Source organism: Pleuronectes platessa, chromosome 6 (genome assembly GCF_947347685.1).
Source record: "Pleuronectes platessa chromosome 6, fPlePla1.1, whole genome shotgun sequence".
In the NCBI taxonomy this organism is placed as follows: Eukaryota; Metazoa; Chordata; class Actinopteri; order Pleuronectiformes; family Pleuronectidae; genus Pleuronectes; species Pleuronectes platessa.
This window is the reverse complement of record NC_070631.1, coordinates 23,391,443-23,408,475: the sequence shown is the minus strand read 5'-3', so window position 1 is coordinate 23,408,475 and position 17,033 is coordinate 23,391,443. Positions and strand designations below refer to the sequence as shown.

General features: G+C 40.5%; 1 protein-coding gene and 1 long non-coding RNA gene across 2 annotated transcripts in view; one reads left to right on the top strand and one right to left on the bottom strand.

Moving 5' to 3' along the window:
- The window catches only part of LOC128442263 (copine-8), a 32,464-nt gene that overhangs the window by 14,717 nt on the left and 714 nt on the right, over positions 1-17,033 (top strand). The window contains exons 3-5 of the mRNA XM_053424644.1: positions 11,199-11,245; positions 14,557-14,660; positions 15,761-15,800. Of these exons, the coding sequence (XP_053280619.1) occupies positions 11,199-11,245; positions 14,557-14,660; positions 15,761-15,800 (191 nt within the window). The remainder of the gene's footprint in view (positions 1-11,198; positions 11,246-14,556; positions 14,661-15,760; positions 15,801-17,033) is intronic.
- The window catches only part of LOC128442265 (uncharacterized), an 82,744-nt gene continuing 76,880 nt past the window's right edge, over positions 11,170-17,033 (bottom strand). The window contains exon 3 of the long non-coding RNA XR_008338816.1: positions 11,170-11,206. This is a non-coding gene — a long non-coding RNA (uncharacterized LOC128442265). The remainder of the gene's footprint in view (positions 11,207-17,033) is intronic.

Genomic DNA, 17,033 nt, shown 5'->3' with positions numbered 1-17,033 from the left:
TTCAAAATCAAGGGGTCTTTATTACTTGGCAGGGTTCGGTACACAGGAAGTCAAAATCCAGGCAAACGTGGTTGAAAAAACTTGAGACGGGACAAGACTTGGTGAGATCGCTGGAACGCTGCGTCTAAAACAAGATGAACTGGGCCTGGACAAGGGGAAGCACAGAGACTTATATACACAGGCAATTGACCACAGGTGGAACACATGAGGACTGGTGGAGACAATCACGACACGAGGGTGGGAAACAGGAAAAAGACAGGGAGTGAAGAAAGAAAACACATAAGGAGCCGAAACTACAAAATAAACCAGGAAACAGAGCACAGGGAGAAACATAAATCTTAACACAGAGTGAAACACAGAGTGGGAAATCATGAAACACAGGAACAGGTCAAATACAAACTGAAACAGGGATGGACATGAAACACAACAAGGTAATAATCAAACTGAACATGCTCTTAATGAAAGAGTAAATGGTTCAGAGTCATAACCATGATATTATTCATTAATTAAATAAACAGACTGAATTCTAATCTATACAATTATTTTAAAAAAGGCCTGTTGCAGCCCCAGTCTAAAGAGTTTTATAGATATTGCTGAATCTGTAGGCAATTTTAATATTTTATGTTACATGTGTCCATATGTGCAGATCTACTTTGTGAGCATCGCTTATACATTTTGACATCTACTGCTCCTAATATACGATAGCTGTATATCTGTTTTATAACATTGTAAATTAAATGGCAGTGATCAATCTTGACTCAATTGATGGGTATATTTAACTTTTTCATTTTACCGATTTAATAGTATTAATTAAAAAAACAAATCAATTAATTAGAAAGTAACCAGACTAAACTTTTAACACTGGTTATAAGACAAATCTGTTCCCTAGTCAAGTGTGAAAATGTCTTGCTGAAGACTATAGATTTCTTTTATAGATTCTATCTGCCTGTTGGAAATCTGGAGGCAGAGCTGGAGAAACCAAGCTGTGTACCACCAGTGAACAAAGGCCAAGAATAATTCTTTGAGAGAGTCTGAGGCTGCGGGTGCATGTTATTTTGTGAGATTTTCAGGGATCACAGCCACTGATCATTAACACATCTATAGTACAGGATCCGCGAGAGACATGCGACGGAACCATGGAGAGCACGGGGAAAAAACTAATGAGTAAGTCAGGAATCAAAAGTCACTACACTTCACCTCAGATAATACTTAATGATTCTCTGAAGTCCTGGTAGTGATACTCCCTCTCATTTCAGTGCAGTCTCGTGTCACTGCTTTGTATCTTAATCCTGAAATGGTCAGATCCTTTTTCAGGTTCCTCGAAAAATGATTAAAACCGATGTCAGTCCTTTATAGAGCTTTAGTCATCAACCTTGGCCAACTATTTTGAGCAAAAAGTGTGTGCGCGCGTCTTGTTTGTGTGTTTCACTTTTGTACAAGAATTTGCCAAACCACAGCAAGCCTCTGATGCACTTCTTCTTATCTAATTTATTGATGGCTCAGAGTTTGTCCTTGGGGACGCTGTATCACGTTGCCTGGTCATTGCTTAAATTAAATTTGACTTTCTCTTACTCCTCCATCAAATCACCTGAAGCCCATCGGTATCTGCCTACACATGGAGGAAGTACAAGTCTGCAATCAATGTGCGCTTCTGTCTAAAGTGAAAAACTCAGATGCAGCTCGCAAATAGTGATTTTTGTTATTGATGTTTTAGATAGACAAGAATAAATAGAAGCACTGAAGGCAGAGAGACGACTTATTTCCAGTTCTGTGCTCTTTCTCTTCACACACAAGAAGGCTGCAAATACTTTACTTTTCCTTTTGCTGCTCATATTCTTACGACAGTTGTCTGTTTTTCTTTAAAGTATTGTAACATTTAGGCATCTTTCATTTCCACTGTTCCTGTCATATTGCTAACTTTTCTAAATCCAAACAGTTGTACCCTAATTGATTCTCTCTATAATCAACATAAGGAAGAACATTGAGTGGACAATGTTCTGTCAGTTGACTTGGCCCAGAGCCTGAAATCGATATTCAGACCACAGCAGCTTTGATATCGACTCGTTGAACAATGATCAAATCAATCAGTTGCCCAGTCATATTTGATTTCACTCTCACATTTTCTTCCTTAGGGAAAATATTTATACATGCCATTGATATCTTATATACGGCCTATGGTCAGTGCTGTGCAGGAACGCGCTAAAATCTCACCTCTCATGCTTGTTGGTGAACTGAACAGAACAGTTTGCTACCGCTGAGCATAAACAAGAGTGTCGTTAAGTCTCGCAGACCTGACCGACACTTTTTACGTTTTAAGGCCCCGTAAAATCATGTAGCTGTCGCCCCCAAACTCTAATTATCCATAGCAAAACATCTGAACATTATCTGAGCCACATTCTATTCTAATGAAGTGAAGTAGAGTAAAGTTAGAACCGCCACTAAACCAAAAGAGGATCAAGAGTAGGTGGCAGGAACTGCAACACATTGTTGTTTCAAAGTAACTCTCAGACACTGGATAACCAGCTTTACCACAGACATGGACTAAAGCAAAACGTACAGTATATGGACATGTACTGATGGTGGTTTTGCATCATGCTGATTTAGTTGCTTGGTGTATAAATGTGTTTAGTTGAAGTGAATTTCGGAGGTTAACAGTGTAGCTGCTCAGTGACCTATCTTCAGACGTAATAGAACAACAGAAAAAACAATAGCATGAATCCATACTGCCAGTGTCTGTAAGCCCCGGCGCTCATATTCGACTCGAAGCGAGGTCGCTTACACCATGTTTTAAGCTTTAAAGTCCAACAGAAGTGGCTAAGCTAGGGACGTTAGCATTTCCGATGGTGAGTAGATAATGAGTGAATTTTCATTTTTTGATGAACTATCTCTTTAAGCTCGGGGTATAGCATGTCCATATTGACAAAACATACATGTTATCTTGTCCCTATCTGTAGTTTCCATCGGGGTTTTCAAGAGGTTAAAAACTCGCACAACTCTATCTATGGTGATGATTGATGTTTATTATAGAACAAAGATCCGGTCACACGTGTCTCTCTTCATTGCCGTAAATCGGATACTCTGACCCTTTGCACAGTCACATTAAGTCTAGGCTTGACTTGGGGTTTAAACATATTCCAGGCATGTGTGACCTTAACCACACTGATGTTACCCTTGGAAAGATGCAAAGGGTTTCCGTGCAGAAAGAAACCCTCTTTATTTTGACTGTAGCAGTGAAGAAGAATTAAAATCCCTGAAGAGATTGTGGGCTGGAAGGGGAAAAAAAAAAAAAAAGTTCTGACATTGGTCAGACAAACGCTTCTGTATGGAACTTTCCTTTGGCTAGAGATAAAAATAATGGAATTCATGAGATATTTTTCCTCTCATCCACAATAGCTAGGAGTGTACTTCTTTCTGTATTTTTGTGCAGCTCTTCTGTCAGAGACGTCACCCTTTTGCACTAAACTATCATTTCTAGCTCCAAATGCTGATCAAATACAAAATTGATGTGATTTTAGTAGTAGAGTACTACAAAAATCTGGGATGACATTAGATCATTAAAACTTCAGACTTTTAAGAGAAGAGACAATGGATAAAACGAGGTAATCTTTTAACTCCTCCATGTTCTCATTATGCAACTCCTGAAGCTACACACAATATTCATCTGGCTCTTTATTCCTATCCACCACCATCTGAATTGCTATCAGGCTCCCATATGAAGCATCCCACTTCTCTTATGTAACATCACTCGCTGGTGGAGTACTGACAGCTTTCATCCACATGCATTGGTGTTTTACTCCATTCGAAACAGTAGACGGCCTCCCCCACTCCCACCTCTCCAGGAGTATTCGAAATGAAATACAATTACAGCGTGTATATTGAATCCATTGTGATTATTCTTTGCAATATCTCCTAGCGAAGTTAGTGAGTCATGTTTATCACATTTTAGACACTATGGGCTACTTCCTGTTCATTTATATAGTTTATATGCTGGAGGGCTCTGACTCATCAGCAGGTAGGAGTTCATGTTTTCTTAATGCACAGCCGGTGTGGTTTGTTCCTCGTCTTCCTCCAAAAATCTGCTTTTGAGTCTGCTGTGGTTTTAAAATGACTCATCTGGAAGATTACATTCTGATTTGGAGTGTAGATCATATGATAAAGATGTTTTTGGCTTATATTTCCACTCTAGAAATGTGGCAGTTTGTCTCTGTTGGGTTTACAGCAGTGCATGGGCATGAACAATTGAAAGAAAAATCAATGTAAAGAAAATTCTTGTTCCACTTCTAAAAAGCAGGTTGATTATGATTCAACATAAACTTGCAGAGGTGAATAAGGGCAAGGTCTGAGTCACGGCATCTCAATAAAGGTCACTGATTATGTCCAAGGACTCCTAATGAGATCTGAGGAAAAAGTGAGCAGCCCCTGTAGATCCAGACATTAATGGCCTTCCCACACTCACCACATTTAATATGTTCTTCTACTAAAAATGTTAAAAAAAATGTATCAAATCTAATTCAAACTCATATTATTTGGAGGTTTCATTCGAAAATTGTATCTGAAACCAGCTTTTCCAGTGTTACCAACACAATTTGATGGCGGTTACGTGGGTACTAATGGCCTTGCACAAAGGTCACAGACTGATGAGTGACAGATAGATTCTAACTTGAGAGAAAGAACTGCATTGATGCCGCTACTGCAACTGAAACCTTGAGGCCTGAGAGTCTGCATGGACGGTAAAGAGGAAGCACAACAGCGGGAGCAAGCATGCTGTTGTGCTGAAATGTGTTTGGCACAACAGTGTTTTCTGAGGCCTCTCTTAAACACAATGTAAAGTGCATAGATTGAAAAATACTTAATTTTCTCATTATTGTAAATTCATGAATGCATAGTAGGAAAATTATGCCAGCATTATGCCAGCTCACTGTTATATCCATATTGAACACATTATGAAATGATTTATTCCACTTTATAAAAAGATACAAAGGGTATTCATAGCCCCTCCGATGATTTGTATTATTCCCATGCGGAATAAAACACACAACATCAGAACTGGATTTTTTATAACCCAGGGGGAATTTATGCCATCTGAGTTAATACTGATGAGGTGCTCTTTGCCATTGCAGCGCAGCCTTGGAAATTAAGCTCATAAGAACGCTGGATTTTCACAGAAAACCCGGCCCGGTGCTGGGTTTCTCTCTATACTGGCTCCCAGCTGAGCGGCTTTGTCATGGCTGCTCCCCTGAGGTTCAAGAATCAGTCTCCAAAGGTTCTGGGCTCTCTTGGCTCATCCCTCTCTTGGCAGCAGATCGATAAGTTAGCGGGGATGTGTGACCAACCTGCCTCACCTAAACTGCTGTGTGAGAGGTGTATCTGTGGGGGACTTCTAACAGCCAAGCCCTTAAAACCTGACTCGTCTTCTCCGGCTGAAATCTCCTCCCGCCTGACTGTGTTAGATTCGGATTTACTTTCTGCATTTATTTTTCAAACAATCAGCTTTGTCCTCTTTTCTCCCATACATCCCTCCCCTTGCTTCATTTATATACCTTTTCTCAGTTGTTATTCCCTAATTAATCGTCATTGTCCTCTTTACTGTTCCATCTTTTAATCCTCCCTATTCTCCTCAAGCCCCACAGTGGACTAGGCTCTTACTACCCGTCCACGTCTCAGTTTCACCTCACATCGAGCAGCCTGTGCCCTCAGCCTGTAACCATGCCCGTGGCTTCCTGACCATGCCTGCCTTCTCTCTGATTATATTTTCCTGCAGTGCAAATCCAGGAGGTAGGCAACGAGAAATCCCCTGTCGACAAAGCCTCCACACAGGTGACTGTAGCTGTCAGCTCACTTGTCTGACTCACATGAGTCCAAGAGTACACTCTGCCGCTTTCAATTACACTGAGCACTGATGGGTCAGAAATAGTAATGGTAGGGATTCAGATTTCTCTCAGTCTACTTGCACGTTACACCCTGTTTGTGTTGAAAAGTATGATTTAGATGAAAGTGGCAGTGAATTATTAATATTAATACAACAGTTGTTGCCTCTGCTGCTGCCCTTAGTTTTGATTATCACGTTTTCTCCACTAAGCTTACCGATGACTTACTTGACTAATAGTAGCTCTCATGCGCACTTGGCATGCAGAGGCCGTATACCAAAGTATACTTAAGAGATCACTTGGGGGAGCTTTGGCTCAGACAGTATAGACTCCTGTGGATACTGTTACGGTTGCACTTAGACTGGGATGAGACTCACTTGCTCCAGCTTTGCTTCACAGTTGGACTAGAATTAGTGGTAATCAGTAATAGAGATTGATTAGTGATCAGCTATCGGCTTGTAGTGCTCACTCTAAACCAAGGTTGCAGCTTCCTTTCTGAAGCTGTTAAAGTCACCTGCAGTAATTGAGCCTCCAGAAGTAAAGAAAGAAAACGTGCTGGACTCAGTATCAGTAGGGGAGAGCGGGGTAATGTGGGACATTTTTTACATTTACTCCCCTCTAGGCGAGTTAAAATGATATATCAGTAAGATTGACACATTTCCCATTAATTCAGGAGATTTTCTAGCAATGGAAATGATCAGAATGTCTTCAGGACAAAGGGCAGTGAAAATATGATTGTTTTAAAAAAAGTGGTCTTGTGTCCCACTTTAGCCCAGGTACGGGGTAAAGTGGTCCACTTACTTTTTCCACTGTAAAACTACCAAAACAACACATGTTGTAATAGTTAAAATCCTGACAACCACACATTTCAAAACTAACATCGGGCTAGTAACAGAATCATGGGGATTGGTCAATTAAGCACATTTATGATTATTATGATTCATGTGATCTCTTGCACACCCTAGCTTACCTGCACAGGGACAGGGATATTGTTTTTCTCTGCGTATTCAAATGCCAGTTCACGGCACTTAACTGGATTAAGGCCATGGAACTGGTCAGCTAGTTGTTTCAAGTGTTTGGCAAGTTCCTCCTCCATCTCATCTGTGAATATTCTCTTTACCTCAGCTACTGCACCCCAGGCTACTGATTTTACTTCCCCTTTCTCTTTTTTCTTTATGAATCTTTTGAGGGTTGTCTTATCAATATTTCTATCCCTTCCAGCTTTTCTTAAGGACTTCTTTCATTGCATGACCTCAGCGGCTGCACTCTCCATCTCTGCGAGGGGTGTTTGGCCCCAGGTTGTTGTCCTGGTGTGTAGTTTCTTGGCATGATGGCTTTTCTACAATGTTTATGACATTAAAAATAAAACATATATAATGGAATATAACACTAAAATATGTTTAAGACTAAACTTAACTTGTGCTTCATGGTGGGGTAAAGTGAGACACTGTCCCACTTTACCCCGAAGCCACAATTTTAGAAAAACAACATCTTTTAGCAATTCAGGCTAATCTTCAGCTAGCATCAATCACATGGTTTTATATGTTGGAAGTTCATCAACATGTATGATATAAGTTTTTCTACCTGATTCAATTTGTTTTGACACAACAGTTGATTAAGTTCAAAGCAAGACAATTTACTTTTACATGCAAAAAACAAATTTTTGTGAAAAAACATGCTTTCCACAGCACCAGCACCAACTTCTCCTTCATGGCAAGGGGGGAATGGGAGGGGCTTGAAAACATAATAGTCACATGACCACAAATGTGTTCCGTTGCCTAGATACAGGGGGGGTTTCACATCACCCGATGTCCCACGTTACCCCACTCTCCCCTACCCTGAACTGGAGAATGAGTTGTCATTGCTGTGAACGAGCTGTTAAGCACTGGTCACCTGTTTTTCAATATTGAATGTAGAACATGTCCGAATCCCACAAAATTCTACACTGCACTTCCTTGGGCCCTTAACAACAGTCATACCAAGGGTGAAGCCGATCAAATGAATGGTTCTCAAAATAAGTGTTCCAAAATACAGACAGAGAGATTACTGGAATCAGTTGACGAGTTGAGAGGATAATGAGGCACAAATTGCTTTGCTTCAGTTTAAACCCACTTATCATGTCAGCACACCCTGCACCTTTGGAGTATAAAAGAAGAAAAGGCAAAAATCAAGTACACTGTCCATCACTTCATCATCATAACATCGTGAGTATGTGTGACTTCTGACTTTTGGTGTGCAGTGATCACCAAGACTGTCTGGTGTGCAAGAACTGTATTTTGAAATTATGGCCTGAAATACAATATTTAAAAATATAAAATTAGAAATGCTAATCCAGGTATTCAAATGCATTACATACAGGTTATACCAAGCAGAGACAATATAGCAGTTACTAAGTGGATATTTGAAATCTTTTCAGTAAAGGTTAGTTATGGTATTTGAACATCAAGAGTTGGCATGGGAACAAATACAGTGGTGAATTAAAAAAAGAAAAAGAAATTGAGCAACCCCACATTCAAAATATCTGTGCCTCTGTCCCTGTTTGCTGGATCTCCACCTTGTTTCCCTGTCACTGCAGCACCTGCCTTCACTGTACCGTTTTTACCGCGCTGTGGGTCCACTTGAGAACTTGATGTGATTTGTGCTCCTGATTCATTCACGTTCAAACTCACCTGGGTCCCTATCCTGCAGCCAAGTCATTTTCAGGAGTTGCAGTTGGGAGTCACGTTTGGAATGACAAGGAATTGCTTTGCGGCTTGGTCGCTCCATCGCAGACCAGATGGGCTCTTTCCTTTCTCAGTCACTTTCCATAAAGCAGGCAATCAGTCAGCTTCATCGGACATGGCCGACAATGATGTAACCTCAAGGTGTATTAGTCGGGGCCCGCTCTCAGGCTGATGCGATGTTACTCTGCAACCTTGGGGGAAACAACAAAGTCCTATATGAGTTTCATATAAGATAAAGACCGTCTCTTCAACATCATTATTTCAGTTGTTGGGGCAGAGAGAGTATTGCGGTATGACTGTACAAACAGTTTTAATCCCTGTTGTGTACTTGACAGGTTTTTCTTCTGTAATTTAATTGGAGTCTGAAACATTATTCACAAACTAATTAACTTATCATACTCAGATTAACGAAACGCTTTTGAGCAGCATTGTGCGCTTTCCATATTATCTGACGTCAAAAATATTGCTTATATCTAAAGACACAATGTCCCAACGGTTCCTTGGCTGCTGCCCTGTTTCTTATCTCCTCTCTGTTATTGCTCATTAGGAGGCAAAATGTGGTTTTAATCGTTTGCCAGTCCAGAGAGTCTGAACTTCATTAGAGCTAATGTCCAAACTTCACAGATGCTGAAGGGGCCTGTCTAGACACAAACAGCCACTCTTGGCCAATTAGAAAGACATTTCAAAGAGCTTTTAGTTAGTGTTGTTTGTTTGCTTGTGCATATACGTACTTTATGTGTGTTTGGTTCTAACGTGACAACACGATAACTATGTGGGCTATAATTGTCTTTCTCTGCGGTGTTGTATATTAATGCAGTTGTACTCCGTATCTTCTCAGAAGACAAATGCTAATATTTGATGACCAAACCACAGTAGGACAGAAACTGAACTAGTTATTGGACACTTAATGCATCTTTGGCCTTCGTATGTCATATGTGCGTAATGCAGGCCTTGTGGCCTGTTTGGCACGCCCCTTACAAAACCAGGTAAAGTGAAAGTGGAGTGGAGGCCAGCATTTCCACATGTACTGGAAGCAGTTGAGGGCCAGCTGGCCAATCAGAGCAGTTTGGCCTCATCAGAAGGGGTCCTTTAAAACCAAGTGTTCAGACTGAGGCTGAAAGGAAGAGCTGAAGCAATGAACAAAATGACTAAAATGATCTGTTTTTGAAACATTACAGCATGTAATCCTTTTTAAATGATAACCCAAATTGAATTCATCAACTTAAAAATGAGCATCATATGTCTCCTTTGAAGAAAACCAAACTTTTTGATAGATTTACGTTGATCTTAATCAGCCTTGGTGATATAATTGCAGTAAAGCGCAAATGCAGATTGTCCAGAATGAGGTGACACATCTGGTCTTAGATCACCCTAAAAGGACACATGTTACTTCTCTTCAGACCCTTTGGTCTGCACCCATCTACTTACGCTTCTCTAATGAACTTCGTCTGAAATTGTCATCCTTGCACATGGCAATCACAGCCCAGACTCTTCTCATGTGTGGCTCCCTGATGGCCCAACAAGCTGATAAATGCTCCCAGAGGGGCATCCCTCGCTCTCTCCTCAAGAACCTCTCAAAGACTCATCCCCTCTGAGAGCACTGCCGCTCTTAGCACCTCCAGCACCCTAACATGTCTAACTAGCATTTATTTCAGGGGTCTTCTTTTCTTGACTTCCGGCTTTTTGTCTAATTGGACAGATTTAGCACTGCTCTGGATAAGCATATATAAATATGGTGGGCAATCTGACATTACCATTCAAAGAACTATGCCGCCATCCTGGACTACACAAGTGTTTCAAATCCAATGCTTTTTTTAGCAGTAGAGCATTTGCTTTGCATTTGCTTTTCAAAATGATACAAATGCTATGGATTAGAATCAAAGTTGGTTAGGTGTATGTGAAGGGAAACTAACACTGTCATTAGGGAATGGGAATGGGTGAACGTTTGGTAATTCATATACAACTTAACCCAAACACCTCTTGTGCTCCTGACAGGGATCATTATTACCACCCGCTGTTTGGGGCTTTGTCACTTGAACCTAAACATGTTGTTCTAGGACAAATGTTGATATTACTGATGTTGTTTTTCTTGGACCCAAACTATATGTTTCATATGGTCTGTATAATTATGCCACCATTAAAGCAATTCAGCCTTTTTGTAATTACACATATTGGTATGGGAGAGATCTGGCTGGAGGCAGAAAATGTAGGCATTGATTACCTCCTGTTATAGTCATACCTGAAAATGAGGAAATTACCCAATAATATAGCATCTGATTTGTATTTCCTAAAGTTAATCTGTAATATTGTTTGGCTTATTCAAGGTGAAAACGTTCATTACTGTATCGATTACTATTAAATAAACATTAAATCCCTTAATAGTCCTGAGTTTCTGTTTCACAGCCGTGTTATACTAGGGTTGTATTAAGGATTTACTAGCTTTGCTTCAAGCTGTTCTCGATCAAATTAAATGCTGCTCATGTTGATTCTCCTACCTGACCCTTTGAATAGTTGTCCCATGCTACAGGTACTCACATGTAAAACCTTTTTCTCTCTTATTTTCTTCACGCTTCCCCTTCGGCTTCTTCTCCACCCCGTTGCCTCTCAGTGGTCGTCCTGTATTTGCAGGCGGTGGGAAACAAAGAGTGGAGGGAGGTGAGTGAAGAAACTTTTTCTTCTCTGGTATTAATATCTAACATTCTTTCTACCTGTGTGTGAGCATGTTTTATTAACTGAGTATCAACTTCAGGACAGTTTTCCTTGATGCTAGTGACTTTCAGGACTGAGGGAGGGAGGTTATTAAGATGAAGTCTAGAAGTCACTCGCTGCAAACCCTCGAGAACACCGTTGTAGAAAATTTAAACTGCCAGCCTCCGCTTGACCTCACACGTGCAACCACCCTCTGAAATAGACTCTGAAAAATATAACCATATAAGTGACCCCGGCTGATGAATTAACAATAGAGGTTAAAGAATGAATAAATAAAAAGGATCTCGTTATATTAGGTTTCCAATGTTGGACAAAATAAATTCACATTCACACTTGGGGAGGAAGAAAAAGAATGGAGATTCCTTTTCAGTTTCGTTAAATATGCACCATCTGCTCCCCCAGACTTCTCGCTGTCTCACCCTCTGTCACTCCCTTTAACGGCAGGTTCATGTGACCTTCCATTCATTACTGCCTCTTTGAATTTCTTCCCGATTTTATTTTTTTCTACTCAGTACCTCTCACTGGCACACAGACACATTTCAATGTCGTCTTTTAGCCTTATATTCATTTATCGACTGTAATTTGCCTTTGGTGTCATGTCTTTGGCTGGTGTATTTACCCAATTGCAAATTCAAAGTCAACACTGATGTGTCGGTGAGGGCTTTGCCGCGGCTGATCCCCTCGCTTCAAGACACCTCACACCTTTTTATGCCATGTGACGGGGTTTAATCAAAGACACGGCTTGAATTGCGCTGCAATCAGCAGAGCAAACATCTCAGTGCCAGCCGCACACACTGACACCATGAGCACATACTGAATGTGGACCTTACATATCCTTTGCAATGCTTTTGACACAATGCTTTTCACTCAATGTTTTTCAATGCAATTATTTTTTTGAGGTAGAAGTAATTAAGAGTTTTTCTTTTATAATGGTTTGTGAAACGTAATTCTTTTCTTCTTTTTTCTTTTTTTTTTGCCATTTTGATTCTACTTGCATCAGGCTGTGCACTAAATTGCTTTCTGATCACAAGTGCTAAAATTTCTCCCAGCCACTGGATACGATCCACCAGTTTAAAGGCTCCCATTAATTATACGTTGGCCAATGGACTGCTTTGCCTGGTCTTCAATCAGTATAAACTCATAGTTTCACCAGCATTTAAAACTGAAATGCTGTGGTGAAATCAGTTTATTTCAATGGAAACGGCCGTTCGTCACTAAGGTAGGTGAAGCAAATCTGTGCAAGGGTCAAGATGAGCTGATTACAATCTGTTGAGTTTTATCGTCGCCAATACAAATCTTTGCTGAGTGAAAGCATTTACAATCCACAAAGAGCCAGACGGATGAAAAACAGCAGAGGAAAGAGGAAAGAAAGTTGGGGAGCTGAAGAGTTACGTTAGCTACCCAGCTTGTTAGCAGTCAGTGTACTGTTCAAGATCATTCCTACAAAAAGGCCATGTATCAGTTCCATACTGAAACCTATTTCAGACATGACCTCTGGAGGGTACCCACAGAATTGGGTCCGGAGTTTGCCTTACAGACATGAACAACGTAAGGGGACCTTTCTCTCCCATAAGAGGCTCCGTAGAGGGGTGGTGCATCAGACAGAAGCAGGATGTAATGTAGAAATTCCGCTTTGGAGATCACATGTTTTTGTTTACAGCTGTTTTTGTTTGTTGACACCTGCATAGGTCCTCACCACCAACATCTTGACATCTTCATCCTTGTCTACTATACATGTATGAGTAAATCCTTTACAGAACCTCCTGTTGTTTTCTCACATTAGCTCATTCGTGCATTATCTGGAGTTTTTACTCAGGGAGTCTCTCCGCTGAAAGACCGTAGCCTCTCACTTGAACCTTATCCAGAGTTCAGTGCATGTCTGAAAGCAAGAGCAACATAAGCACAATTTTCTCACCAATGTAAAAACAATTTGTCCTTATCAAAGAGATATTTCTGTAATAGTTTTTTTCCTCTTCTCACTGCTTTAACGTGACACTGAAAAGGCTATGAGACTACTAATAATGCTCATTATAGTAATATTCATCAAATAAGCTTCATGACACTCCCAGTTGACAGCTTGACAGTTGCTGGTTTCCTTCATTTACTAATGCGACTGTATCAACTACTTTTCATTTAAACAAATAAAATGCAGGCAAATCTCCTGCAAACTAACAAACAGCAGCGGTGCACCTACACACAGGGAAACAACTTTAAACACAAATCCCTCTCTTGTTTACCACTGTTGTTGTTATTCAACTATTATTTTGGCCTCGAGCGGGTTCCTCCGTTAACCAGAGCATTACTGATCCTGGATAAATGGTTCTTCTCAAAGGATTACTGAATAAGAGTAAATCCAATGGGTGGGTTGAGAGATGGCTAAAATAAATACATGGTACCTTTGTACACACTGTTTCTAGTCAACACATTTTCTAGTCATACACAGTCTGCAGTCTATGTTGTATCTTATTAATCACTCTTCTGATGCTATACCTATTCTAGGCCAACAAAAAGCATCTTTCCCAGTAACAAAGCAATTCCCTAATCTTCACCCACGATGCCCTACCACCTATTAAACAATCACACCTGAGTGAGATTGTGAACCAAAGGCCTCCAGGCCCGAAAATAGAAACACAACAAGGAAATATCCTGGGATTTTCCCGACTGGTCGATATGGCAGGTAGGTTCTGCAAGGCCTTGGTAATGGATAGGCTGGGGACACAGCTGATAGCGTGGATTATGTGCGCTGGGCACTAAAGACATGAGTCAAGGTATTCAGGCTGTGGTGAGGCAGTGCCAAGATCAATAGCTCATTACACCATGCTGTCAGGCCAGGCCGCGGAGGCGAGGCTGGCAGTCCACCGGGGGGATTACTGGTGTGATTGTCACGAAGATGGAGAGACGGCCTGACCCCGGAGGGAGGCTGGGGCCGGGACCTCATGGGCTCCCTCGGTGGAGTCCTGGCTCTAATGTTCCTCTAATGTTGGAGTCTGATTTCTGTGGGGACACGTCTTTTAGCACACAGGGCAATGACGCTCAGTGTAATGCAGTTTGGTGATGTTTTGGCGAAGCCCTTTTCTATTTTGTGGGTTGTAATCCATGGTGTAATATGGATTGTTGCTGAATCTAATGAAATGTATTCACTCAATCTCTGGTCTATTTACTTCATGTAACATATATTGAATTTTTGAACACATATTGACTTTTAATCAATGCTGCTTTTACCACCAATTACCATTTTGTTTCAATTTTTTTTTTAGTTTGGCCGGACAGAGGTAATAGACAACACTCGCAATCCAGATTTCGTGAGGAAGTTTGTACTGGATTTCTTGTTTGAAGAGAAACAAAATATAAGGTTTGATGTGTAAGTAGTATGAAAGCCTTTTTATTCATATTTTTCCTATATATATATATATATATATATATATATATGAACTCATTTAATTCTAAAATCCTGCTATACTCATGTGGATTGAATGCAACCAACCTAAATTAGTGATGACTTTGATTACATTTGAATAATTTCTCTCTGCAAGTCTTCAGATTGGTGAAACGCTCATGTTCCCTCCATTAGAAGCCAGTCTAATCAAATATCTAATCAGGGAAGGGCATTTAAAAAAGGCTTCTTTCTAAAACAACTTGTAACCCCCACTGATTTACATTAGGGTCCTTATACACACGGGGGTGAGAGCACGAAGAAATCCAACTTCTATGTGTGGGGTAAGGAGCCAGAGATGATTAGCATTAAGAGCTATATAAGAGGACCTAGCTACAGTGCCTAGAGTCTTAGAGTCAGACAACTTACAGGTACAAATAAGTAAACAATATGTAAAGAACTACCTCTTATTCACCAAAATTAGAAGGTAACAGTAACCCCCCCAAAAACGGTTTCCTCTTTTCCCATTGTCAGTAGAGGAGTTTGCTTTACTGTTTTTCCCCTGGTGCGTCATGTTCGTCATCACAAACGCAACCGACAACTGAGGTGCTCTCTCACCTCGCTGTCTTGCCAAATAAGCGTGTTCACCTGGGTGTCATGTTTCCATCACTGAGAGTCAGAGCCGATTTCAACCCGTGTCTACTACAGACTTATCTGACACGGGACTGAATGCTGATTGTATCCATTCACATTGCAGACAAAAGACAGATGTTAGCAGGTGTTATTTCACCAGTGGAAAAGAGGCTACACTGTCTACTTCCTTCCCCTGAGTCAAGCTAACTTGCTATAGAGACAAAATGTATGTTGAACTCCTTATAAACTAAGAGATACTGGCATTATGTACAATTCTTCTTTGTTGGCTACTTTTGATTAATAGTATAAGAAGACCAGTAGGCGAATGGTGCTTTTGGAAGTTAACATGTTTAACAAGACTAAAGTCAGTGGATCTGTGCATGTTGTTGTTCCAAATCACTTCAAATGCAGCCCTGCAAGTTCTTACAATCTTATCACCTCTCTTTTTCTCGCAGGTACAATGTGGATTCGAGAAGCTGCAACATTTCCAAATACGTAAGTACAGTATGTTAAACTCAAATGACAGCTGTGACTCAGAGCTGATAACTTCCATCAGGCCTCAAATCTGTCACGTTCATACTCAGCATTACTCATATTGTTGAAGCAAATTTACTGTGAATGAGTGCAGCAGCTGATGATGGTGAAGCTTCATCATGAATATAAATCTCACTGAGTCTTTCGCACTCTGTGAATCCATCTTGTGACAGAGTTTTCTTGTCTTCCCAAACAAAATAAACCACATGGGAGAGCAGAAGGTGAGTGCTTTACATACAGATTATGTTATCATCATGAGTCCGGCCATTACACTTCACATCATGTCACCTTTTAGTCGTTAGACCCCAGAAGATACGTTTTTGGGCATTTTATCCACTATAATTTTATTGTATTTTTCTCTCATTGTTTCATCTTATTCCATCAAGGACAAAATCCAACAGCTCCCTCCTCGAAGCTCCCACCATAGTGTTGTTCCTCATTTTGTCTTTCTGCATTATGTCATTCGCTCAGGTAAAGCAACTTTAAGAACTCGATTTCAAAGCAAAAAAGCAGCTGTTGTTGTTTGAGCCGGACCCCTGCAGCAGATTGTGCATGTCAGGACTATGTCAGGACCTTCATTGTAGCTACACAGGTGCTCACTTTGTGGGACTCACACCTACACCTGCTCGTGCCCACTCGCGAAAAACATCAGGGTGCAGTGTTCTGCCCCTTGGCAGGAGTTTTATATTGTAGTATCGTCTCCCTGCTTTTTTATGTCGTCAAATGTTTTCTCCTCTGTAGTGTGTGGGCTGGTTGTAAAGTACAGAATCTTGAATTAATGAAAACTCTGACGGAAGGAACCAAACAATTTCTTCTCTACTATAAGGGCACCTCATGCACAATTTGGTAATTTTTAGAATAATAAGTCGATCAACAAGCGGCTGACTTAACGACTCCCGGGCTCGATCTATTTGGGTGAAAGCATTTTTATATAAAAGGTGAAATTAAACCATAAATTTAGTGTTTAATTAAAAATGATACTACAATGACAATAAACTTTAATGGAACTCTAGTAACTCTAATATTACCACCCCAATTTATTTTATATTTGTAGATGCTTCTTCTGTTTAACGATAATTTTTATCAATTGAGGCGCAGGAGGCCCAGAATGTGCATAGTTATTTCCTCAGTGGTCACATTTCTCAATGGGCTGCTTCCCCTTTGCTTCTTTATAGTCTTGAGGAAAAAGTTAAA